Below are 26,821 nucleotides of genomic sequence, written 5' to 3'. Positions count from 1 at the left end.
CAAAATATCAGTCGGATTATTGCTGGATCAGTTCTAGTAGAATATTTAAGGAACTGTATTCTTTGACGAATTAGCATCCACTTCTATTATTAAATTATTCTAATTAACCTGTAAATGCATTTGAATTGGCAAAAATGGATTATAACAAGAAAAAAGTGAGAAAATGATCTACAGGTCAGAGCAAAACAACGTGGGCTGTTAATTAATGTTAATTTTCTTGTTCATATAGGAAGGTTCCTTTACGACTTTTTGACACCCTGCTTCAGCCATCCTTTGTGGATAAACAAAACAAAATAAATATTTCGTCATCCGTTCATCCTGAGTGAGCAGGAAGCCAAAAGGTAGCAAAGATCAGATCTCCTAGATGCAGAAGTAAAGTTGGCGCGGATTATGGACATTGTTAAGTGTACCAGGAGCAGTGAAGGGCAACATGGGATTTTTCTCATAAAAGAGGACTTGGGCATTGTGATGTACTCCAGAAGCCTAGAATTCAAGGTGGTCAAAATGGAGAAGACCTCTCCAGGGCAGAAGGAAGTGGAGGGTACAATTTAAAGAGGGACTCGGAGACCCTGTCCAGCTTGGAGATAACTCCAACAAATCGATGAATCGCCTCACCAACGACTTATCCGGGGCTATTAGGACCATCAGGAGGACTGTGAAGGGCGACTTGGGATTATCGTCATACATTAAGATCCCACGCCAGCTTCTGAAAGAGGTCATGAAGCCAAGGAGGCTCCGGAGTCCATATTTTGCTGGCCAACCATGTATATTTTATGGTTGAAAGGGCCCATATAATGCCAGTATAACTCTTAAATCAAATAAAGATGAAAAACCGTAAAAATGCAGTAGTTTTAGTGTTTTCAGATAGATAGTTAACATTAGTCCTGATACATCTAAAAAAATTAATAAAAACCGAACTGGAGAGAGGGCTCGGTTCGACTCTACAAACCAACACTAGTATCAATATCAATAATTAATTGTACATATTATATAGTTATTAGATAATATAATTATATCAGAAGTTGAATAAATAAAAAATACGTAACTAATGATTATAACTGGGCATTTTAAACTCAAAGAGAGAGAGAGAGGGGGGGGGAGTCGAGACCCATTATATGGAAAGAAAAAGGCACAACGCAACCTCTTAATCTGTATTATTATTATTGTTTTAAAGTCCTCAAGGACGACAACAAACATATAACATAATATTTAACAGTTAAAATAAAGTATTAGAGTGCTTTTAAAGTATATATAGTTGAATATTTATTATTGTAATGAAATGGGGCCCATATATATATATATATAGGCACATTGGAATGTAGGCACATAAAATGAAGGCAACAACAACAGCAGTAGTTTGACCCATATATGTAAAGTATAAATAAATTATTGTACGTAGACCTATTTATGTAGTAAGGCCCTCAAGACAAAAAGCTCTTTTCTGACAAGACATTAAATATACTTATATATATATACGAATAGAGGGGGAAGGGGGGTAACAAACATGTTTAGGCTTTTTTCCCTATAATAATATATAAAGAATAATACATAAAAATATGTGGCACGTCTACACAAAAGCAAGCTAGAATGATCTTTCTACAAATTCAGTGTGGATTACTTTTGAATTCTTATACGAGTTATCGTAAATTTTTAGGAATAAATTAATCTAATTAACCTTTTGAACGGGTCGTAAATTACAATTAAAGTAGCCAAAATTGATTGTCACATTAATAGTATGATAAATGGATGGATTTTATCGTTGAAGGGGTACATATATGCCTCCTATATCAAATTTAAGGATTAAACTATAGCCGAAATTCTTGAGTATCTTATATCATCGCACAAATTTGAATAATAAGCCTATAATACACTCAAATATGTCATTGAAATATTGGATAATATGTAAATATATTGTACAAGTTGTAATTTATTCGTCCTAAAATACGTTATTCAATTACAACATTGGTTATTCTAATTACACACTATTAATTAATACTATCATTTCATTTTGATCTTTTCAAATTAGATGGTAATTATTTATTGATGACTAATATAACTGTGGACATTTGAACTTTATAATGTGCCACATAGTACTTATATTTGGGAAATTTGTAGTAAAATAATCAAAAATTACACAATTAACTGTATATGGATCATCATGCTATATTTAATTTTGCTTTATTCTCATACCGATTACTTTAAATCCTTCATTTAAAATTAGTCATTTCATTTTTTAGTCACAACTTGCACAAATGTTCAAATGATTTTACTCAAGAATGAGTGTAGATGCTGTCAAATCGAGTTTTGTCTGCGAAAGAAGTTCCAGATATTCCTCTATAAATTATACATCACTATTATTGCTATATCATCGTTTTTACAGTTATAATTATAATTGAAACCAACCTATGTTACAAAGCCTATGTAATATATATTTACAATGCTTGATTTAAATGTAATTACACTACTAATAATTGTTTGTTGATCAATGTGCATGGAACGTAATTACATCATCGACATACAAGGAAGAGAGATGTAATTGAGAGATATATAAGTTATGTGCTGAGTTTCGATCTGGAAGTTTTAAATCGGTTAGATACCTTTATAATCCTCGTAAGGCCGAACTAATATGATACAAGTTCGGACCAGTATGGCATTAAAATCCGGACTCCAGTAAAAATAAGTATTGATAGATATCTCCAAAAATAACGTAATTTTTTATAAAGATCTTTTATAGAAAAGGTAATTTAAGATGCACGGTTTATATTTTAATCTTCGGTTTCAGGTTTCAAATATCGCTCTACAAAAAATCATTTAAGACGAAATGGAAAACAGGTTCGATATCGGATAGAGACTTATCACTAGTTTATACATGGATTAGATGTGTAGGATTGTAAATCCTCAGCATTTTTTACCATTTGAATTTTTGTTCATGTTCGGAACCTTGTGATTGTTTTTATTTAATTTAATAAAGCTGTTATAAGGATTGATTCATTCTCGAAAAGAGAGGAGGACGTCGGAGTATAAACTGGACCTACGACTGTGTGTTCATAAATGACAGAAAGTTGTTTGGGAACTTAATGCAGTGATGAAAATCTGACGCAAAAATAAATTTTCTTTTCCCTAAAAGTTGTCATTATTATTTAATTCTTACGAATTCTACGATCAGTAACAAGTTTACAAAGCAGAATAAATGAGTCACATTTTCTTCAAAGAAAAATACATAAATTAAATAAAATTTTCATTTCATATAATGATTAACAGAGAAAGGACATGGAGAAGGGGTGGGGCACTCCCCTCTTTTTATACAGGTATACATGTAACAAATTATAGCTATTTGTTTAACAAGAATGTAATTAGTATTTAGATTCGAGTATGAGTATTTAATATTTAAAGACAATGTCATTCATTTTCACAGGGATATTGACATCAAATCAATATCTTCACATCAATTTGAGCACTTTTTAGAGACATATAATCATTTAAAAATGACAAATTAATCATTTTTAAGTACTCAATAAGCTTCTTTTAACTTTTTAATACGATAATTATTATTGTCTGACTATTAAGAAGAAGAATTTTGACCTTTAAAAATGCTGTTCCCATGATTGGACATAAAATATGAACCCATATTATTATAGTATTATATTTCATAGACATAGTTGAGTCCTTGATAGCCTTTTTTTTTCAAATTACTGGTAGGATTTAAGATACCTCAGAATTTTAACTATAATTTAGAAACTTTATTTGATTTAAGAGACTTATATGTGGTCCGATATCGCCCCTTTCAAATAAAATCCCTCAATTTCTCATTCATATAGTGTGACAATAAATTTTGGCTAATTTAAGTCCAAATTGTGGAATACTTAAAAGGGTTATTAAGATTATTCCCTTTTCGTAGAAATAGAGGATAGTTTATCGAAGAATACAAATATAATCCAAAGTCAATTTTAAGCAAAAAAAATAATTGTAGCTTTCTATTTTTTTTACGGTACACTAATGTCCTTTTTCGGAAATCAAAAAAGGACCCTACTATCAAATACTATTAATACTTCGTAGAATTGAAGTATATTATCAAGCATAAATAGTTTTTTCCCCTATTTTAAAACGATTTTTGTTATCAAGCACATTCTTTTCAAATATATATATATTCACGGCGTTTCTTCGCTAACAAACACAAATATACCGTGTATTTTGTTATCAGCTGTCGATGTTTCTGCTTCTTTCTCCTCATCAGCAATCAAAACATTGATTGGTTGAATAATAAACATCTCTTTTTAAACAGTGATAAGTTCTCAACAATTATTGAATAATCATTTCATAGTTGATAAGATGTATTTTTGATTTTCAGCCATTATTTATTTTTATTATTATTATTATTTTTTTTTTTTGCTTAGGAATAAAGGTTGCGTGATAAATTAAAAGTAACGACGGTAACAAAAAAGCTGGGATGTGGAGGGGGAAATCTCGAAACTACATAATCTTTAGATAATTATTCCCAAGTATTGAACAATTAAATTAAAGGTACTGTTTGACGTCCAGCGGGATTTGTAAGCTGTTGAACATCGGTTGTATCACGTCAAAAACAAACTTTGTTTCTTTTTGTATAAGATGTTGGGTGTTCAATATACTGTATCATTTATGGTGATATATTGGTATACAATTTGGCATTCTTCCTGAATGTATGCATGTATATCACGCTCCTCATTACAGGATGGATTTCTCCCTCCCTCCCTTTAACCAGGTCAGCGGGGATTACGCAATGTTACTCACATACAAAGTCATGTTATGCCTAACAATATACAAACATGCTTACGTATGTATGAGTGTATATTAGTTACACACGCCCCGTTTACGATGGTTGCCTTTTAATTTATTTAATCTACGTGGTTCGCTCTACAGGGTGTGTCAGGATAACTATTTATTTTATTTTGAGGGAGAGAGAAATATATGGAATTTGGGTGCGTCGAGCTTTGATGTTTCCTCAGTAATATACTGGGGTACTGTTGGATCAGGGTCCAATATTAGTCTGAGTCCAACTCACTATTTCTAGGGGTGCCAAAAAATAGTGTAGAATATACCATGAATATCCCTACAAACCATGTTATAAGAAGACATTTTGAAAATGTCAACACAAAAATTAAACTAAATCAATCTTATTAACGCAGTGAATGTCCGAACAAATTGCATTTAAAGTAGTCAAACTTCATCTTCACAATAAAAAAAAAGATGTCATATGCAGTACAATATAAGTCTCTGAAATCAAATACCTAAAGGTAATAATAACCTTTATTTGATTTAAGAGACTTAACTATACTTAAAGTTCATGAATTCAAGTAATCTGAGAACAATGTCTTACAAATGTATACTGAGGGTCTGAAAAGTAACCGACCTCAGCGTGAAGATGACAACACTCTTAAATAAAAGCTAGTTACATCTATCTATCATCTGTAGACAGTGTCTCACAAAAGTTTCAGCCATTTAGGACGCGCAATTGTTATGTTAGAGACGTTTGAGTGGGTTGATGATGTGAGGGTTTTTGTGAAAATTGAAAACTCGAGTATCAAGCTGTTATTAAATATTTGTTTTGAAAGTGTCAGCTTTGAATAGATCTGAACAATAGAAGACATGCAAATACTTGTAGTGTTGAAATTGCCAAAATCCATTGTCACAATAAAATAATGAGAAATCGACAGAAGGAGCTTTATAAGGCTTAAATCAAATAAAGGTTCTAATCTAGGAATGAAATTATTGCCTATCTAAACTTCTTTCAAAAATTTGAATAATGAGCCTAAGATGGACTCAAATTTACCGATTAAAAAATCATCAAAGTTCACAGGAGTACGAATAATTTTGAGTACAAGTGTATGTGGCCTGTCAACATAAAAAAAGATGGAAAGATATTTAACAAATTTGATTGTGGATTACATTTGTAGTCAAATAAAATTTATCGTCAATTTCTATCAAAAAATATTTCGATTAATCCTTTTACAGCTCCAAAAATTACATTTAAACTATTGGATACATTTAATTTAACCTCATAATTATGTGCTTATATAAAAAAATAATTATTAAACTCATAATTATTGCCTATATAACGGGTGGCCCATCTAGCGGTTCACTTTAAACTACCACTTTTTTGACGTCTGACAGCTGTAGTAACATTCTCATTGTGTCTAATATTTTGTAAAAGGTTTCCGGTTTACGAAATGGTTAAGTTTACACTCGAAAAAAATTGGGAGATACCGAAGAGTTACTTCCAAAATGGAGAGTCTTCAAACGAAACTGCAAGAAAATTACGTCGGTCGAAATAAAGCGCCATCGAAGCAGTTTGTGGATAAATTTGTTAAGTTCCCGTGTTCGTCCAGTGCACTCAATCGAAAACATTGCTGCTGTTACCGAAAGCGAAAAAACGAGCAAGGAGCTACCGTTACGGTCAATGGTGAGCGCTATTGGGCCATGTAGGAAGATTTTTTGTTTCCCCAAATGGAAAAGAAAAACATCGACGACATTTGGTTCCAACAAGATGGCGCTACGTGCCACACAGCCAACGTTACAGTGGATCTTTTGCGCACTGTCTTCGACAATCGCATCATAAGCCGAAACGGCAACGTCAACTGGCCACCTCGTAGCTGCAATTTGACTCCGTTATACTATTTTTGTGGGGAACCGTCAAGGATAAATGTCACACCAACCATCTAGATACGATTGACGATTTGAAACACAAAATTGGAGTCGCCATTACAGCTATTGAAGCACACACAATCGAAAATGTATTGAAAAATTGTGTCGACAGAATGGGCTACTGTAAGGCCACCTACGGCGGTCATATGAATGAAGTAGAGTTCCATCATGAACCGGAATGTTGAGGCTTTCAAATAAGAATAAAATTATTGAAAAATATCCATCCGTTTTTTTATAGCAATATCAAAAGGAAAAAAATTCGTGGGCCACTCTTTAATTAGAAATTGATTGAGTTTATTTTAAAAGACCACATTCCGGACAAATTGAATAATATCAAATGAAGGTTTTTAGCTATCGTAAACATTCTTAGAAATCTCAATTAATCTCATAAAGTTGAATATACTAACCAATCATTTTCTCCTTTTTTTTTTTTTTTTTTTTTTAAAGAATGTTTTAATGTTAACGTGCGCATATGTAGAGGCTGATATTTTATGCATCTCATGAAGTCTTATTTAATAATAACATTTGGCAATTTAATTACAAAGTACAATATAATATCAATGATATCTTTTCCTTTTGATCTATTAATATGTCTTATTTACTGACTATAAGAAGTGTGGGCATATTTTAATTTTATTACGTAACATAAAATACTGATCAATTAGTAATCTTCATTAGATAAGTCAAATATTTACTCTTTAAATAAATATATCAAACATTACATGGAATGCATTTGACAGATAATAATTGTCTTTCTTTGTTTTACAGATATTTGACAACGAACTATATCAGGGGGGGGTTATCTCAGAAATTACAGAGTGGTGAGGACTGAAAACTTGCAATTGAACTTAATTATAATTTTATCTCCCTTATTTATAATTGAAAGGTTTTATTGGACAACCAAACAGCAGCTGAAATAAAAGTAAACAACTTTGGGTTTAACTCAATTTTGTCTGTATGTGTAAAAATGTTGGGACGACAAAACATAAGGCAATGCGTGTGCGATCTCCTCCGCGCCAGTGACAGTACCAAGAAAGCTGCTCGGACTGCCTACAACAGGGATGTTCAACCTGTGGCCCGGTTAACGTTTAAGTGTAGCCCACTACTCATTCTTACTTCAAGTAGTATTTTTTAGCAAAATGGTCACAATATAATCCATTCGCGCATAATACGTTAACACATTATTAAATATCTCTGGAGAATATTTCTTATTTATAAGAACTTTTCTAAAATAGCAAATCATTCCATTCAATTAAGCAGTGGACCACCTCAAAATATAATCCTACAGAGGCCCCTGAACCGGGTTGCCAGATTGGAAGATAAAAATTAGATTTGATCTTTTTTTTCATATTTAGTCTAAATTTGAAATAAATATGAAATTTATAGTTTTGTTTTATGAAGCCATTGATCATGAAATTTAATTTAATAGGTTAAATGGGTCATTAAAATATTTCAAGTGGAAATGCAGCCCATTATATTAAAGGTTGAACATCCCTAGTCTATAACATTAAGAATCCCAAGGTTAGCCCCATACAATCAAGAAGAACCATACCTATGCAGTAGGGGATCCTCCAAACCTTACCTCAACCCCTGGGTTTTGTAGTTTGGGGTGTCTTGGAGAATAATGTCTGCTACACTTTTCATCCAAATTTGTATTCTATCTGAGCTAACATGATGACAGCGTGGTACGCATTGAAAACTGAGACAAGAGCTGCGAATCTGTACGCCAGGGTGTCAAAACTGTTATTACTTGTGAATGAGGACATATTGAATAAAAAATGTAGCTAAATATAGTATTTAAGCAAATCACAAATTGGGTTTTGAGTTACCTTTTCTTAATTCCATAAAAGTCACGTTTGTCGTAATTTAGTAATGATTCAGTCAGTTTTGGGTTCAAACTCTGTACATATTTTGATTGTCAGCTGCACATGTTCAATTTCTCCCTATCACGACTGAATAAACTAACTCGAATTAACTGTTACTCACCTGCTTACAATTATTATCACACAACTTTGAGAAAAATCATTCTAGCTTGTTTTTATGTTGAGAGACAACATCTCTAATTGTATTTATAATATATATCTCATCCTCAGGTACAAATAGAATTTAATGAATCATTTGATGACGGAAAAATAGAAAATAGTTTATTTCCTTCCTTCTTTTCAAATCTATTCAAAAGAAACAATATGCAATACTACAAATAATTATTTTGACAAATAATGCTAAAAAGTATTAATATATCTGCCCTGTCAACATAGAAGCAAGCTAAAATAACTTTTCTCAAATCTAAGTGTAAATTACATTGATATTCATATACGAATCATCATCAATTTCAATCAACAAGGAGTGAGTCGCAAATTGCACTTACAGAAGACAAAATCCATCGTCACAGTAAAATAATAAGAAGTGATTCTTTGAAAGAGGCCATATCGTATCGAATATAAGTTGTCTTGAATAAAATAAAAGTTTCTAACTATAGCTACAATTCTTGGGCATCTCATCTCATCCCAGAAATTTGAATAATATCCCTATAAGTGACTCAAATATGCCCATGAAATATTGGACAGTAATTTATATATATATTCAAAACAAAAAATAAATTGAGATTTTCTCCTATTCTTGATTTTTGGTCAAGATTATTTTTATATTGACGCACCACCACATATGTGACGTGTCAACATAAATAAGGCTGGAATAGCTTTTTGTTAAAATTAATTAGCAAGCTTAAATAATCCATTATTTTCTGTTCGTTAAAATGTATTTACAACTTTTTTTGTTTCCTTGGGTTGAAGTAGGTATTTTAACAGCTTTAATATGTGAGATCAAAATTAAGTATGCAATGTTAAGCAGAGAAATGATTAAAAACCGAGAATTATAAGGCCTTACATTTAAAATAAGGAATATTATAAACAGCTCAAAGCATCATCTACAAAAAAAAAATAGATATAAGGGAAAATCCTGTCAAAAATCATATGATCCTGTCTTAAATCTTTTTTTATCCCAGCCTGTTTTTGTGTTGAGACGTCACATATTCATTTTGCAAATATGTACAGTTAATGTATTGAGAAACAGGAGGGCAAACAAAAAAAAACAATAATCATTCTTCATTTGAATTATTTCTTTATAAAATAAATAATTATATGCAAAAAAAAACAAAAAAAAAAAACTCCCAGTATAAAAACACAATCATCTTGTATCAAATCAAATTAAGCTGTGACTAAAAAAATTAGCGAATAATAATATAATTAACTAATACTTATTCTATAAACAACTCAATGCTCTCAAGTAAATGTCTAATGTAGTATGATGTAAAAATAAAGTTATTCCCGGTGCGCGTCAAAGGATTTATAAAAAATTAACATGTGGCCCGTCAATAAAAAAAGTAAACTAGAATGATTTTTCTCAAAATGGAGTCTGGATTAAGTTCATTTGTAGTCTTTGACAAATTACTATCGTCACATTACATTAATAAATTATAGAGTGGCTTAGGTCTATGTATAACACGCTTGGTAATAATTATTCTCTTGAACACAACGTGTGTAGATTAGATACTCGGTGGCTCATAGAGTAGAAAATAAATGTACTTCATGTTTGTGGAACTCTAAGAGAATTTCTAGGTCCGGAAGAGTAATTGTAACACTATAAGTTTACCTATGCTTAATCAGTAGAACTTCATCCGGCCAATTTAAGAAACATTAAAAAAAGAATACCAAATTGAAATGGATATTCAAGAACTTTTCGCAAATGATTTTTCGATACATTAATATTACTATATCTTCAAACAACAGCAAAAATCCGGTTGCTCACAAAAAAAAAAAAATTTAAAAAAATAAGAATCCCCTAATGGTCAAAGACCATATATTAATTTATATTCAATTAAATACTTTCAGTTAGTACTTGTGATGGCATTTTTTTTTTTTTTTTTTGCTATATGAACAAGCCTTAAGATCGTGCAATTCATTACAAAACAGTTAAGTTGTAAATCGTAAGCTTTTTAGGAATACTATTTAAAAAAATAAAATTCAACATGGTCACCCTGACAATTTGAAGAAATTTTTGGAGTTGAACAACTTATGAATATATATATATATATATTTATGGCCTCTTTGGAGAACGTGCCGTAAAGTGCACCTAAATTTACAAAAAATCCTAAAATCGATAAACTTACATTGTTATTTATCAAATCAGAATTATAAATTTGTTAAAATTTTGAGGAAAAGCAAAGTTTGTCTCTGGATGCCTCATTTTTTATTGTGCCCTTAGTATCTTAAAACTACACAATAACTTGATCTAAAATATAACATGTAGTAACATGCATGTACATATTTTAAAACAAAGTTTGTCAATCTGTGTGTCGACGCCCTTAGTAATCAATAAGTAGAAAACTATATCTAAAAATATTTCCCAGAACAATACCTGGTTCTACACGTATCTTGAAGTTTAATTACTCGCTTTAACCCTGGAACGTATTGTATATTGGTCAAACGAACTGCCAAATCAGCCTACTTAGTTCAAAATAGAAACAACACGTATATATTATGTCATTTAATGAATGTTTCCTCTTAAAAGTGACTCAATAAAAACTGGAAAATCCCGATTTTATCAAGACTATGTATGTATAGTTTCACTTGAAAAATAATATTTATCTTGAAAAATAATATACGTCTTCTTTTAATTTGAGCAAGAGTATCATTAAGAAAATAAGACAAAGCATGGCGGAAAGACATACATATAATGTTACACACACATGCCTAGATTAATAAAAGCCTTTATTCCCATTTGTAGACTTTTTTTGCAAAGGTGTGTGACTGAATATGTAGTAGAAATGCTTGTTTTGAATAATGACTAGGATTCGTAAGCAGTAAGGTTATATCAGTCCTTTATATGATACCTAAAATCAGACCAATGAATAACGTCCTTAACTTACAAGCACCAACTATAAATCATCTTTATCACTAAGGTACTATGATAAAGTATCTTAGTTGACCTCTTCCCTACAGTGTTGACCAAATTCAATTGATATAACCCTGGTATCCTAGCACTGAGATCACATCAGAGCATCTCAATTAAGAGGTTGCAGTCTTGAGTATAATAATATGTGATGAGAAAATATTGACTATTGAATGCTAAATGAACTCTCAAAATGACAGATGGCTCTCTACGTCCGAGGACAATGTCCCTATGTGTACAAGTCCAAGACCTCCAGCTCCAACATGATCTTGGGCGTCATCACCACCAAGGGAAAGGTCATTCCACCGTTCTTCTTCAAGAAGGGAGAAAGGGTCATTTCCACTGTGTATGTGGAATGCTTGAAGTCCACTGTGCTTCCGTGGGTGCAGGCAAACGTCCCTGAGCTCTACCTGTGGCAACAGGACTCTGCCCCTACCACACGTACAAGATCAGTCAATAGTTTATCATGACCAACTTTTGCACCCAATACCTACAGATGTAGAGAATGCCTGCAAAAGCTTCAGGGGGAGGATCAAGACAATGATTGCCGCTGAGGGAAGTCACAGTGAATAAAATAATACATAAATGTCAAACGAATAATGGTTGTTATGTTGCTTACATCTCTATCTAGTCTACAATTTTTACAAATCTTACAAGGAAAACATTATCTGCTTCTTTTGTAAGACCCTTCTCTACTATTGTCAAAAAGTGAATCAGACTTTAAAATTAGCTATTACATTCTGATGTTTTATATATATTTAGTTCTCATGAGTATATATTGGAATACTTTCATTGCCTGGATTCTCGTATTTTGGCCCGAAAGCTCGCAATCTGGCGCGAAATCTGACACCTTGTAGCCCGAAGCCCGATCCACCTCTAGTTTCAACACTTATATCCACAATGACAATTAAATTAAATAGTAAATTGGATGTGAATTTGTTTGTTCAAAAATATTTAATTGATGGAGCAATTTGTCAATAATAAAATTATGGGGTTTATGCTACTCAGCTATTCATTTGCTTTTTAGTAGGACATATTAAGTCTTCAAAAAAAGATGCATAGATAATGTATCAAACGCTCCTAGTCTATATTTTTCATTAAATACAAGCAATATGTATGTATAATCCTCTGATTAGATGACGATATTAATATATTATATATTGTTGGATAAACAAAATACAAAATTATGTATGGATTAAAATCAGGATTCATTAATTGAAGTGGACAGCTTTTTGTGAGATAAAAATATATATATATATATTTGAGACATAACTCTTAATATCACTATAACTCAACTCAATTAACTTGAATAACATCTTATTCAAATGCGTTTCAAGAAGTAGCACAAATAATTATGTACGCCTGAATCCACTTAATTATTACTACTAAATTGTTATTTGAGTAATCATGGATCAAGAGACATCAATAAATATGTGGTCCATTAACACAAAAGCAAGCTGGAATGATTTTGATCAAAATAGAGTATTCTTATAAGAATTATCAACAATTTCTATCAACTTATTATTGATATGAACCCTTTGGACGTGTTACAAATTCCACTGCAAGTAGGCAAAATTGATGGTCATATTCAAAGAATGAGAAATTGATAGATTTAGGTACTTGAAAGGGGCCATATTGGGGACAATATAAGTATCTTATATCACTTATGGTAATAAACTATAACTTAAATTCTTGGGTATCTTAACAAATCCCACAAATTTGAATATTAAGATTTTAATTGACCCAAATTTGTCAATTTAGGGGTGTATGCTGTGGAACCGAAACAATTGGCACTAAAAGGCCATTACCCCACATTATAACAATAAAAAGGATATTTGTTAAAATTCAGCCACTTCCCAAGATTTTAACTCTAAAAAGTATACAAAAAAAAACTGTCAACATGGTAAAAAAACGTCCAACGGTCCTTCCCCCAAAAAATAATTATCATGCAAGCTCCCCTGATGGTGTCACAATTACATCATTTCCCCATCCCTAACTACTTAAATAAGGTTCTTCCTTTTTATTTTACTTTAAATACGATTTGACCAAAACGCCTGCGATGTTTCAATCATTTTGACCTACCTTATAAATACCAATACTCTTTTCTTTTTTTTCTTCCTTAATAAGACGTGCATGCTTGATTGAATTGGTATTTCTTAAATCAAGCATCTACACTACAAAATTGCTTACTTTCAGACAGACTTTACTTTATTAATCCTTTTAAAAATGTTGAAGACTAATAGATGATGAGGTCACACGCTGTGAGCTGACTTTTGCAAGTTAATGAAGATATTTAACTATATATGCATAAATGTAATTTAAACACATTAAGTAAATGCTTTTGCAAATATAGTTTAATGTAAGATTCCCCCCTTCCCATCTCATCTTTCTTTATCTCATATAAGATGAAAATAATGGAGTCTGTTATTGTATATTTATACAGTGTTGGACAACAAAGAAACGTGGACTGCTAATTAATGTTAATTCCATCATATATAGGAAAGGTTTAGTGATTATTTTTGAACATTCTGGTTTAGCCATCCTTTGTGCATAAAGAAACAATAAGAATAAAAATCTCGTCATCTCGTTGTCATGAGTGTGCAAGAAGATATCCTAATCGGCGAGGATTTTGGACATTGTGAAGTGCTCCAGGACCAGTTTTTCAAGGTTTGCAAGATGTAAAATGATGGAGAAGACATCTCCAGGAAAGTAGGAAGTGGATGGCACAATTTAAAAAGGGATCCAGAGTTCCTGTCTAGAAGAAGATTAAGGAGGACCACAGCAAATAAAAGAATTAATGGCTTCTAGGACTATCAGGACGGCTGTGAAGGAAGAATTGGGATTGACGTCATACAAAAGGACCCCCCGCCACCTTCTGACAGAGATCATGAGGGCCAGGAACCTCTCAAGTCCACCTTTTGCTGCCCAATCCCGTACTTATATAGATATTAATTTCTAGGTTTTTTTTTTACATAGTTACGCAACCAAAAATTATTTGAAATTATGGAGTCTGTTATTGTTGATATATGCATATTATGGGCTGTATGGGATATAAATTTATAGGAGTGTGCCATAAAGTTTATTATGGCACAATACAATATGTATATATATATATATGTAAAATTTCTAATGCGAAATTTTATAATCTTATCCGGACCTGACTGGTTCCAAAGCATGGTTTAATCTCACTAATACAAGAATTTATTTTGTGCTCAGTTGGGAAGGGTTGAATCACTACAGGGTGTCCCACCAAATAGTGAATGCCTCTTTGGAAAGGTTTCATTCACTTACTAAATTCCTAATTTGTTTCCGAAGTATCAACTGGTAGAGTAATTAAATCAAAAAATACTTGTGAAACAAATTACTCTCATCAGAACAAGAACAACCTGGGGGCCCACAGGGGCTGGGCTGGAGGGACTATAACCCCCCACCCAAATTAAGGAATTTTTGCTATTTACTAAAAAAATGAATATTGCAAATTTACATTTCATTTCTCAAATTATTTTCTATGGATATTTGAAAATATTACCCAAAAATTTAATATTTGAATTTTTTTTCAAAAAATTTAATCTTTTGAGGACATTTCTAATTTTTTGAGAATAGCTCTAAAAAAAATAATATTTTGTATTTTTTTCGAAAATTTTTAATTTTTTGTGAACTGTGGATTTTTGAATTTTTTTTCGAAAAAATTTAATTTTTTGTGTTTAAATGAATTTTCAAAAAATAAATTTGAAAAAACTTATATTTGAAATTTAACTTTTTTAAATAAACTCATAAGGGATTCGCAGACAACATGGCGAATTTCTTGGCCTCGCCAATGTGGCCTCTTTCCTCACCAGACTGCAAAAATCTTGAGGATTGAATCAGGAGGGCACCATCGAAAAGAAGGGTTGAACCCCCTCTCATGTGAATATGGATCCTAACATGTCGAAGGAATACGTGAAAAAGACCTGCGAGGTCTTGTGGCCCATGATTAAGACCATAGTGGATGCCAAGGGTGGTCATTTTGGGATTTAATGGTTTATATTGTGTAAAATAAAAATATGAAGTATATTGCGCACTAAATGTTATATGATATTTGGTATTGCCTCAAAAAATAAAGATTCCACAGTGCAACTACTTCTCAAACACCAGAGTTGCCTTTCCATGTCATGTCATGTTTTCCAACTAATATTTGTCTACACCTGCACAAAGACCTTTTCTATAGGATAAAATAAAAAAACGGACGTTTGCTATTGTTCGAGACCTCTCAAAACATTTTTAGGGGTGCACATGCCAATTTCGTTTGGATAATTTGATATTTTGTGTCAAAATACGCCATTTTTATACACCTTGTGGTCCCAAATATGACTTTATGAGTAGAAAATATTATTTTTAACTATTTTTAGTAATTGTGATCCTTTCTTTTTTTTAAATCATTTCATGGGTCTAAGATGTCCTGAATGATTTTCGATTTCCCTCTTTTATCAAACATAACATATCAAAATTCGTAATTGTGCCGCATAATTTTCCCTCATGTATATTTAAAAGTTGAAGCTTTACCTCTAATCCTTACTTTTATTTTTTCCATAGTGAAATAGGTTGTACCACGCATAAAAGGGCCGGAAGGGCCTGAAACTTTGGCAAAGTTGGCTTTTGTCTTGTCACCAGCAGAAAATATGTATTTGTGCAGTGGTAAAAAATATTGAGCCAAAACCGGGACAGTCCATACTATTTCTGCAACTACCTCTTTATCAGTAGAGTCCATCATGACTCATTCTCATACTATCTATGGGCATACTTAAAGACGTATATTCCTATAAAAGTATGTATGTATGACCAACGAGCATACACCCAAAACCAGTTCCATCTTTTATTAATGTACTCTTTTTATTTTTGTTTATTTTAGCAAATAAGCAACAGCAGCATGGAAGACAAGAAACCCGTTTCATGTTACTAGCTTTTATTATAATCATCATCATGATAATAACATGATCAGAGTCCATCATCTACATCAAAAGTATGTACAAGGTATGTGAAGTTTGGGGTCATTATCCACGTTCTAAGATGGTAAATTCTAAGCAGTTTGAATATGTAAGAAACGAAAAATAAAACGAAAAATGACATGCTAATAACTTTGATAAAAATATTCGGGTTAAGAGCAGCTTAGCTGTCATGACGAAGGATGTAAATATTGGCTAAATTGCGGTGGCTGTAAATTAAATATATATATATATATTTAGCCTGTCAACATAAAAGCAAGCTAGAATGAGCTTACACTGATTGGACATGAATAAACAAGGATGAATTTACTAATGAATTATTTAGCTCTTAAGACCCCCATTTATAAAAATCTACGCAGCCAGGCCAACGGTACTTGAAGCAACAACAAAAAAGTAACCTATTTTCATGACAGTGTACTCAATTTATACGTCTAAGAAAGACAAATGGATATTTTCTTGTGTTTTTCTTACCTTTACCAAATGCTCTCCCGTCTCCAAACAGTCCATGAAGTTTTCAGCATGTATTCCAATTCCATCATATAACAAATTCAACCACTCTGAGAGATCCTCTTTCATGGCATACAAGTACTCATCCGCACGTGAGAAAGAGCGAAACTGTCGACGCTCCATGAGTTGAAGTCCATTCTCAGACTCTTCAAAATCCTCTGCACGTGACTTTTTCCTCTCTTCAAGCTTGGTGAGGAGTTCGGCTTTAAAGCTATCTTCGTCCTCTTCTTCATCCTCGTCTTCTTCAAGAAGCTCCTTCTCCAGAGTGAGAAACTCTTTTGTTTCCGGAGAGTTTTCATCTTCCTTGACACGAAGAATGGGCTCCTTGAGGAGAGAATTTGAGGGTGGTTCCATTACTTCCATGGTTGTGAAACGATTGGAGGAATTGGATGATGTGTACTATCCCAATGGGGTGTTGTAGGGGTAGTTTGGGGCCTTCTTAGTGGATATATATTTCTTTTTAGTGAATATGAAATTTCAGCACTAAATTAATAAAGGTCATATTTATTCCTCAGTTCTCGGAATAATTCAAATAACCTGCAATGAAAAAATATTATTAAATAAAGGTTATCAAATATGCATATTTATATATTTGATTGAAAAGTGGTTTTGGAATGTTTTATATGTAAAAAATACTTATCATTATCCTACAAGTCTTAAGTCTCGTCACACTTTTATTCGTCAGGCATGACATCAAATTCATACTCATCAGATAAGAATATTTATGTAAGAACATGAATACAACCTAAATTTTATTTGGTGTGTGAACTAATCCACTGATCATCATTTATCATCAGGCTTAATCGATAAAAAAGGAATTTATTTTCGTTACGTCTCATGTGAGTAATCTATATTCATAAAACAAAGGTTTATTTGTCTGAGGAGAACTCTTTTTTGCGTATGCGCTTAATATCTTATATATAAAAAATACCGTTGTAGCAAGGAGCTTGTGTAACTAAGGCTCAGCACGTCATATTAATACAGAAAATAAAAAAGAGTACATATATAAAACATTTATGCAAAGTTAATTGCCGCTTAATAACTCAGACTAATGTAGTCTACTCCTGTTATTTGGTTGATATGAGGGTATCATGGATTACGAGTAACCTTCGTGTGAAAGAAATGGGTACACGTAATCCGAATCTAAGATATATTTTAATGATAATATAAGAATTAATCCATAGGAAATATCCAATGACAAAAATAAGCTACTACTATCTCAATGGTAGTTGACCCAATCAGGTCCAAGGTCGTACGCCCCTTAAGTGTTGTAAAGCTTTGAAAATCAATTTGTAAAAAGTGAAGGTAGTAGCTTTCAACATTTCAATGCTCACCTCCAACTTATAGCTTGATAAAGTATACTGATCTTTTGAAAAATTTTAAATTAGTATCTATTGGCTCTGATAAAACTGCGCTAAAAATAACAAACTAATGTTGTTCGGTATACCAGTAATATTGTGATACCATAATCCTAACGCATTAACAACCCAACTGTCAAATTACAGGATTTTTCAATGATAACAAAATTAAATAAAAACATGAATAAAATAAACAAAAAATAGCCAATTTCTAATATATTTATTAGTTTTTACTATAGACACATGTTATAAAGAGTTAGAAGATGGGTCTATGACAATTTGTGCAGTTAAAAATCTTTAGATATTTGTATATGACATGGAAAGACTGTTTCTAGTTCATAACACTCAAAATCCGATATATGCCTGTATGTGGAAAATGTGTATCTACAATATTAATTCATCTATGAACTTTTAATATGTATATATATATTTTCTACAAAAGCAACGCTTCAACAAACAGGTTCTACTTAGTAGTATTGTTTCTTGGTTTCATGTCTTTTTATCTTAGAATGTTTTGATTGGTTCACACAACCTTTCTTCTGAAAATAAATTGGGGAAATGCACCGAAATACTTTAGAATAGCTGTTATAAAGTTGTGAGGAATTGTTCACAACTTACAAGACGGCAATTCTAATTCTACCAATCAACGTTCAAAACATTGATTCAGAAAAAAAAGAAGCTGCAACAAAATATTCTAATTACATTTCTGCATTAACCAAGTAACGACATGTCAGGGGTGTCCGCAGGGTGTGTGCTGGAGGATTAGTAACCCTCATAAATTAAGGAATTTTTGCTTTTAGATACAAAATTTAATATTTAAAGGAAAAAAAAATCAAATTTCAAACTTTTTCTGAATAAATTTGATTTTCTCAGTTACTTTTGATTTTTGAAATTTTTCTCCTAAAAAATTAAAAATAAATTTTTTTTGATATTATTTTTTCCAAAACATTTAATTTTTTCGGAGCAGATGTGGTTATTTAAATTCTTTTTTAAAATATTTAGTTTTTTAGAATAGCTATGGATTTTTGATTTTTTTCTGAGAATATTTCATATTTGAAATTTAATTTTTAATTTTTATTCCAAAAATTTTAATGTTTTCATTTTTATTGTTTTTATGTGACGTCAAAATTATTGATACCTTCAATTATGATGCAGTTTATGAGGTCAGTGAAAACTCTTTTCATATTATATACTGTTAATCTGGAGCTTTTTTACTGCCTTTATAAATTATTTTATCATAACTGAAGGAAATGTCATCTTGAGGGCTCAAAGTTGATATTTTACCAACATAAAATAAGACGAATATCCAATAAATCTTTATTAAACTTTATGGAAGAATCAAAAAGATTTAATAGCTACATTAAATACTTTTTTATACCTATAATAAATTGTTATATTTGAATATAATCAAAGTAATATTTACTGAAAATACAAATTTATAGAAATAATTTTTTGATTAGTTATTAGAGAAAAACATAGTTTTCTTTCCTCTATAAATAGAATAGTGTATTTTTATCTATAATGTGGAAATAGGATTGTTTAACGATGTAATAACATCTTTTTAACATATATGAGTATCATATATATGTATATATAACTAGGCAATATAATACAACTAGGCAATTGAAAGATATATTTTTAATAGACAGTAAGGTTGAGATCCTTTTATTTATTGGTCCCATTTTGACATGACCTAATAGATCACTATTTTCCTTAATATTAATGAAAAAAGGGGTTTTATTCTTATAAACTAAACTTGATTTTTAGGCCAGCGGTTCCCAAAGTCTGGGTTGCGACATGATTTCTAAAAAACAAATGAATATAATTTCAATTTTGCCATCAAAACATTAATAATTATTGATTACGCAAAGGGGCGTCTGCAGGGGTTATATCCAATCAAGTAACTTTTGTTTTCTAAAATAAGGTAGGTAGAGGAAATATTTAAATTTCTGATTTTTTTTTTTTTTTTTTTAAATCTAAATTCAATGTATTTGCATAAAATGTACTCCAAATTTTATATAAACCTTTCCATGAGGGGTGTAGGGATTGCACATTGTCCAGCCACATATTTGAAGGGTCGAACTTGAAAAAGTTTGGGAACCATTGATTTAGGTCCCTTAAATGGCCGAAATGAACAATTGTGACGTCACTTGAGAAGACTCTATTTATTGTATATAAAAGTATATGCAGTAATGACGAGGGGAAAAAAAAGAAAATACATTACAAAATCACTAAAAAAAAGATAATTCTCCGCACTCACACACAGATGATGATAATTTGATACTTTTGAGTATGTCTGTGTGAGAATTCCCATGGCAAATTTAAGAAAATTCCATAGGAACCAAAATAAATGTGACTCTGTTGAAAAGGAAGTGGAAAAAGAGTTAACCTTTTTTTTATTATTATTATTAATGTATGTTTCCATTTTAACTTTCTTAACGCCGTCAACCCAAGAAAAAAAAGAGTATGTATATTTTCCCATATAACTTAAAAGTTTTATGAAAATATCTATTTTAAGGCAGTACAAAATGTATAGAAAAGTACAAAAGAGTATGTCATGGAATATATGTGGCTTGTCAACACAAAAGCAAGCAAGAAAGATCTTGCTCAAAATTGAGAGTGAATTAAATTTGTATTCTTCGAGGAATTACCGTCAATTTCTATAAACAAAATAATTATAATGTACCCTTTGGGTGTGCCGCAAATGATATTAAAAGTAGTCAAAATTGATCGTCAAAGGAAAATAATGATTAATTAACAAATATAATTTGAAAAGGAACAATACTGGGGCTAAAATATTCTTTAGTTTGTGAGTTTTTGTGCTAAGTGCGTTGACGCCACTTTTTTTTTTATTTACCAAACCATGGATTAAAAACAATTTCGTACTTAATTTTTAATTGCTTCTTGATGGGGAAAATACCGTTCAAGCTAAGCAATGGTTTGAAAAGTGTTATGTGGACACCACTCAATAAAGTGAAGAATACATTTTTTTTAAAATTGTTAAAATTACAAAAAACAAAACAATTTTGAATGGAAAAACGTGTTTTCTTATTTAAGCCAGTACTTTTTAGTCCATATGTCGTAATCACGGTAAGAGGTGGTTTTGGTCTAGGCTCGAGCGCAAAAGCCCACCGTCCAAACCTCACTTTGCCAAGCCAGAAAAGCATTGCACCTTCCAGCCTGACACTTATTTCTAATGTAATATCATACCTTTACAACTAATCGATGACGTCATTTTCGATTTACTCTCACCCTCCAATAAAGATTTTTTTTTTTAGCTTTTCTTTTCTTTAAAAAAGTTAATTTAAAGCCCCCCCCCTCCCTCAAACCAAAAATATAATCCTGCGGACTCCTCTGTTGTGTGATACTTTACTTCATCAATTAGTTATTACATTCTGATGTTTTAAATGTATATAGTTTTCATAAGTATATATAGGAATATTTTGATTACATAGATTCTCATATTTTGGCCTCAAAACCACAAGCTGGCCCCAGACCCTACACCTCGTAACCCCATATTTTCTAACCCGATCCCCTTCTATTCACTGTTCAGTTATTGGGTTGTGGTGAGTTGGAGTTACTATGGATGACTTACCGTTAATAGACATATAAATAATGTCTGGTCCCTTTGTGATTACAGCCTTGATACGAGTAAACTGGCGATTTTTCAGTTGTCACAATTTTGCTAAGATTTTTTTTATGAAACTTTTTTTTTTTTTTTTGTATCATCATTTTGTGAAAAGGCCTTTGAGACATTTATATATGATAATATGGGGTACATATTATATCTCATACTTGCAAAAAAATGAATTCTATTCAAAAAGAGATTTACTTATTTTACAACCGAGATATATTTTTTATAATATGTAGGAACATAGATAGATATTAGTGATGGGTATAGGTCTAAAAACCAGAGAAAATTTATGATTTTTGGTGGAATTATCTATAAAAAAAAATTCACTCACATTTAAAATTTGATTACCACCAAATTGAAAAATGAATGGCTAATAACGTTAGTTGTCTTTCCAAATAGTGAAAATGGACCTTCAATAACGTCGTATGAATGTGAAGTATAAATCAGGCGGATTGTGGAGAAAATCGGTCCATATGTTGAGACCGAAAAATCGGTACACGATTTAAAAATCATCAAATTTCGATCTACAGTCTAAGATCGCGGTAAGATAGGGGAGAAAATTGGTCCATAGATTGAGACCAAAAAAATTGGTCCACGATTCGAAAACGATGAAATTTCTGTCGAAAGTCTGACATTACGCTCTGGATCACCGAAATATGGGTTTAAAAAAACAAGACTAAATACCAAACCGAAAAAAGTTCGGTCTTGGATTGAGTCTCATCATTAAACAATATATATATCTACATAAATAGATTGCTATTTTTAGATTATATCCTTATATACTTGAAGGCTATAAAAAAAGTTAAAGGAAGACCGACAAACAGTTGGACATTCACACGTTCACTTCATACGGTCTTACATACATAAGTTTTTAAAGCACATATATAGCCTTAATCAATATTCATATGAAGGCCTTACGTTACTTCAATGCAGATACTTTTATTTGTATTCCTTTCTTTTATTATTATTGTCTTCCCCTCTTGAACATAAGTATGTATACGGGTAATAAATTATGTCTCTCTAACACATATTAGAAGAAGGGATATTATCAAATTGAATATGATTATATACTGTCTTACTTGAGTTGGAGTTTGGTCTGAAAATCTAGACGGGTCTGAGACCCTTAGGACTTTTAGTGGACTTGACTAATGTGTTCATTTAAAGACATTCAGTCTGGAACGGTCTTGAAGAAAAAATCGTATAAAATTCGGTCCCGACCGACTCAATTGTTCAATCGTTCTTAACGTCAGTTTTGTTTTAAAATTGTCAACAATAACGTCACATATGCTTAAATGTACTGCACAAAAGATGCACCTGATTAATATGCTTCCATGATTATACCATAGACGTCACTTATTCAGATCTATTTATATTATAAGTATTAGTCTTTGGGTTTCAGTCTGTAATAGACCGTTATGATTTTTAGCTGATCAAACTAATAACGTCCTTAAAAGAAGGCCATACCGGACTGGTCTCAAAGACAAATTTGGTGTATCAAAGAAATATTAAATATTGATCAATTTAAAATTCAGTCAAACTGTTTCTATAAATGAACTATACATGACGTCATGTGTATTTCAAAATTGTGAATATTGACCTATAATAACGTCATATAAAGTTAAAACTGTACAACTCATACAAATAGATTGAGACCGAAAATCGATGAAATTTCGGTCCAAATTGGTCGCACTAAAATAGGCCTTGTCCGTGGTTCCTACACCAAACCAATACTATCTCACATAGATATGGCTTTAAGGGTTGGGCTGGACCGCTCTCAAACCAAAATTCGGTCCGGATTGTTCCCAACAAATAAACTGTTTATAGTTCAAATTCACTTTAGACCGTCTTTATATATGAATTATAGATGACGTTATTTACGGCTTCAAATTGTGATCATCGGAGCAACTACGTCATTTAAAGATACATTTGTTGCATAAATCATATTTGCATTACACATTGATCAGGCTGAAAGGGGAGAAAAGCTGTCCAGAGATTCAGACCGGTCCACGGTTTGAAAGATATGAAATTTCAATCTACGGTCTGGACCACCGAAATATCGTTCTAATAAATATCAATTAATACTAAACCAAACCTAAAGTTCAGTTTCAACTATATTACCTACTACATTATACATTTTCAATATTCCTCTTCGTTTCTTTAATATCTTTTTTTTTGTAAACGTTGTTGAATGCTTTCTATTTTGTCTATTGTCTGACATTTAAAAATTCATATTTTTCTATGCATACAAAAGCCCGACCGATTCTTTATAAAACAGTACGATGAATCCTCGAGTGTTCGTCTTTGTCTTTCATGCACTTAGTGATTCTATTTCGGTTACATTTTTCAGCTCGCCCGTTTTTTAGGAGTTGTGAAGAGTGAATTTTCTTTTCTTAAGCTGCTATCAATATGACTTAATTCCACAGGGGAGTCAACCCGCTTTTCTACTACATACCACAAACAAGCTATCATTGAGATATGGTATACGAGATCGGATTTGATCTTTTGTGTGTTCTCATAAAAGATGGAAAGTAACCCTTAGGATTTGTAAGGGATTAATAAGCGCATGTTCTTGTTGTACAGAAAGTAGTCACAGAGGATTGTAGCTGATCTAATAATAGATAATCAAAGCTAAGCTTCTCTCCATCCAAAAACTTCTTCAACATTAAATAATGCTGTAAATGAAGAAACTTATAATAGCTACTATTTGAAAATATGTTTTTATATTTTCTGAAGCTGTTGAGGAGAGAACATGTAAAATGTTACCACGAATGTTATAAGTATAAGATCTTTTTTGTACTCGAAGTAGAATAGAGGATTGAAATCGGATGCCCTTGGTAAATACGGAGGGGGGTTTACGTCTATTTCGTTCATCTTATAGGTGCTTGCAGCTAATTTAATGAAACGTCATAACAGCTAAGCTGTTCTACCCTCAAATGACCTTCAAATGTTGTAATGGTTTCAATGTCGATTATGGGTTTTTTGACATGCCCAAAATGCATCCGATGAACACCACTGCTTATTCTTCTCTTTTCAAGAATAAAGGAATACAGCTTTGGAAAATTAAAAAAATCCTCTTCATAATCAGATTTCAATAACAAAGAGAGCGTCATCTTCAATTTTCATAATTTTTTAATCTATGCTGATGCATTAATAAGAGAATCTATCTATCTCTTTGTGATGATCTATTTGTGTGCCTATAAATATACTTTATTTGTATTTCTTCCCAGATGCACTTTATTAGATCATTCTCTCTACTCATCGATACGTATCTCAAAAATAAATCTCTCTTGGTTACGAGTATTTTTAATCATGTACATTGAAGAGACGTATTTGTCTCTGAACTTTACTTTTATAAAGACCACTTCTTTTTTACAAGTTAGGTAACATTTTATCATATTTTAACTACAGTGTATTTTGTTGTCAGCTGTCAATATTTCTGCTTCCTAATCAATTTTATGTTCGTTGATTGGTTGAAGTACAGCTTGTTAGGGGCTGTGAACAGTTCACAACAATTATTGAATAATAATTCCGTATTTAGGAAAAATTGACAAACTAACATCTGACTTTGGTCCTTTTCCCGCCATTTCTGTTTTGAGGAAAGGTTGCGTGATATAACACCGGAAGATAATTTATTTTTGAGGCAAGTATAACAGCATATTGATAGATTTTTAGAGTATAAAAGTCATTCAATATATTGAAAATGTATGATTAAGATTAACTGGAGTTTTAAACGTTATAAAACACAACTCGAAGTCTACGGCATTGCCCCTAGTTGATAAGTGTAAACAAACAGACAAACGTTGCTTTGTTAATATAGAAATAACTCCCATAGGAATCCTCAGAGTTAATCTCCGTTTTCCATGAGTACACTCACACATAGCTACTCAATACTTATATTTTCTCACCTCAAGAATAAAAATTTAATTATAATAACAGCTTGAGGGAAAAAAATAATTATATGACGTGACGAGCCAGGGAGTGCTTTAACTCGTGGCTGAACCTCATTTAAAGTAACATTTATTTATTTTTTAAATTTTATATAAAGTACTTCCCTTTTTCTTTTCTTTTTTAATATGAGTTGACCTAAACGCCAGTGTGATAAAATTCATTTTTACATAGCATTTTTATACAACTCTATATTAATACTCAAATATTTATATTTCTCAAATATAACACGCACGTTCGATCGTATTGTTACTTCTTAGATAAAGTGTATACACACAAAAATGACTTATGGATAGCATAGATACAGACAAACCTATACATTCATTAACTGATTCGTGGACCAAAAGTCAACCTACATATCACTAATACACACTACATTCCCTTGTAGCTTGAATCATTGCCTTATATTAAATACGACTATTTCTAGGATATACTATCAATCTACATGTGTTTTTTAACATATAATATATTAAAAACTTTTTTGCAAATGTGGAGAAAATAATCTGAGGAATTTCCCCCCCCCCTCTCCCCATTCATATGTTGTTTTCGTAAAATTTCCTTAACGAAATAAAGATTTATTTTTTTTACTTTCAGAGCAAGGAAAAAAAACATAGTTTATTTTCGTCCTTTGCCTTTAAGTAAGATACAAAATGTAGGTATTAGTCATTCTATATAACCCATGTTTAGACTTTTTTTTGCAAGTAGTGAGAAAATGCGAATGAATGATGTAGTATCGTGTGACCTGTCATTGATACTTTCTTCAT

The 26,821-nt window shown here is 31.6% G+C and overlaps 1 protein-coding gene across 4 annotated transcripts in view; it reads right to left on the bottom strand.

The window, feature by feature from the left end:
- The window catches only part of pigs (pickled eggs), a 75,322-nt gene that overhangs the window by 25,267 nt on the left and 23,234 nt on the right, over window positions 1-26,821 (bottom strand). For all 4 annotated transcript variants that reach the window (XM_040724375.2, XM_071893039.1, XM_040724374.2 and 1 more), the window contains exon 2: window positions 17,085-17,657. In XM_040724375.2, the coding sequence (XP_040580309.1) occupies window positions 17,085-17,483 (399 nt within the window). In that variant the 5' untranslated portion in view covers window positions 17,484-17,657. The remainder of the gene's footprint in view (window positions 1-17,084; window positions 17,658-26,821) is intronic.

This window comes from Lepeophtheirus salmonis, chromosome 13, assembly GCF_016086655.4.
Source record: "Lepeophtheirus salmonis chromosome 13, UVic_Lsal_1.4, whole genome shotgun sequence".
In the NCBI taxonomy this organism is placed as follows: Eukaryota; Metazoa; Arthropoda; class Copepoda; order Siphonostomatoida; family Caligidae; genus Lepeophtheirus; species Lepeophtheirus salmonis.
This window is presented reverse-complemented; position numbering and strand designations above follow the sequence as displayed.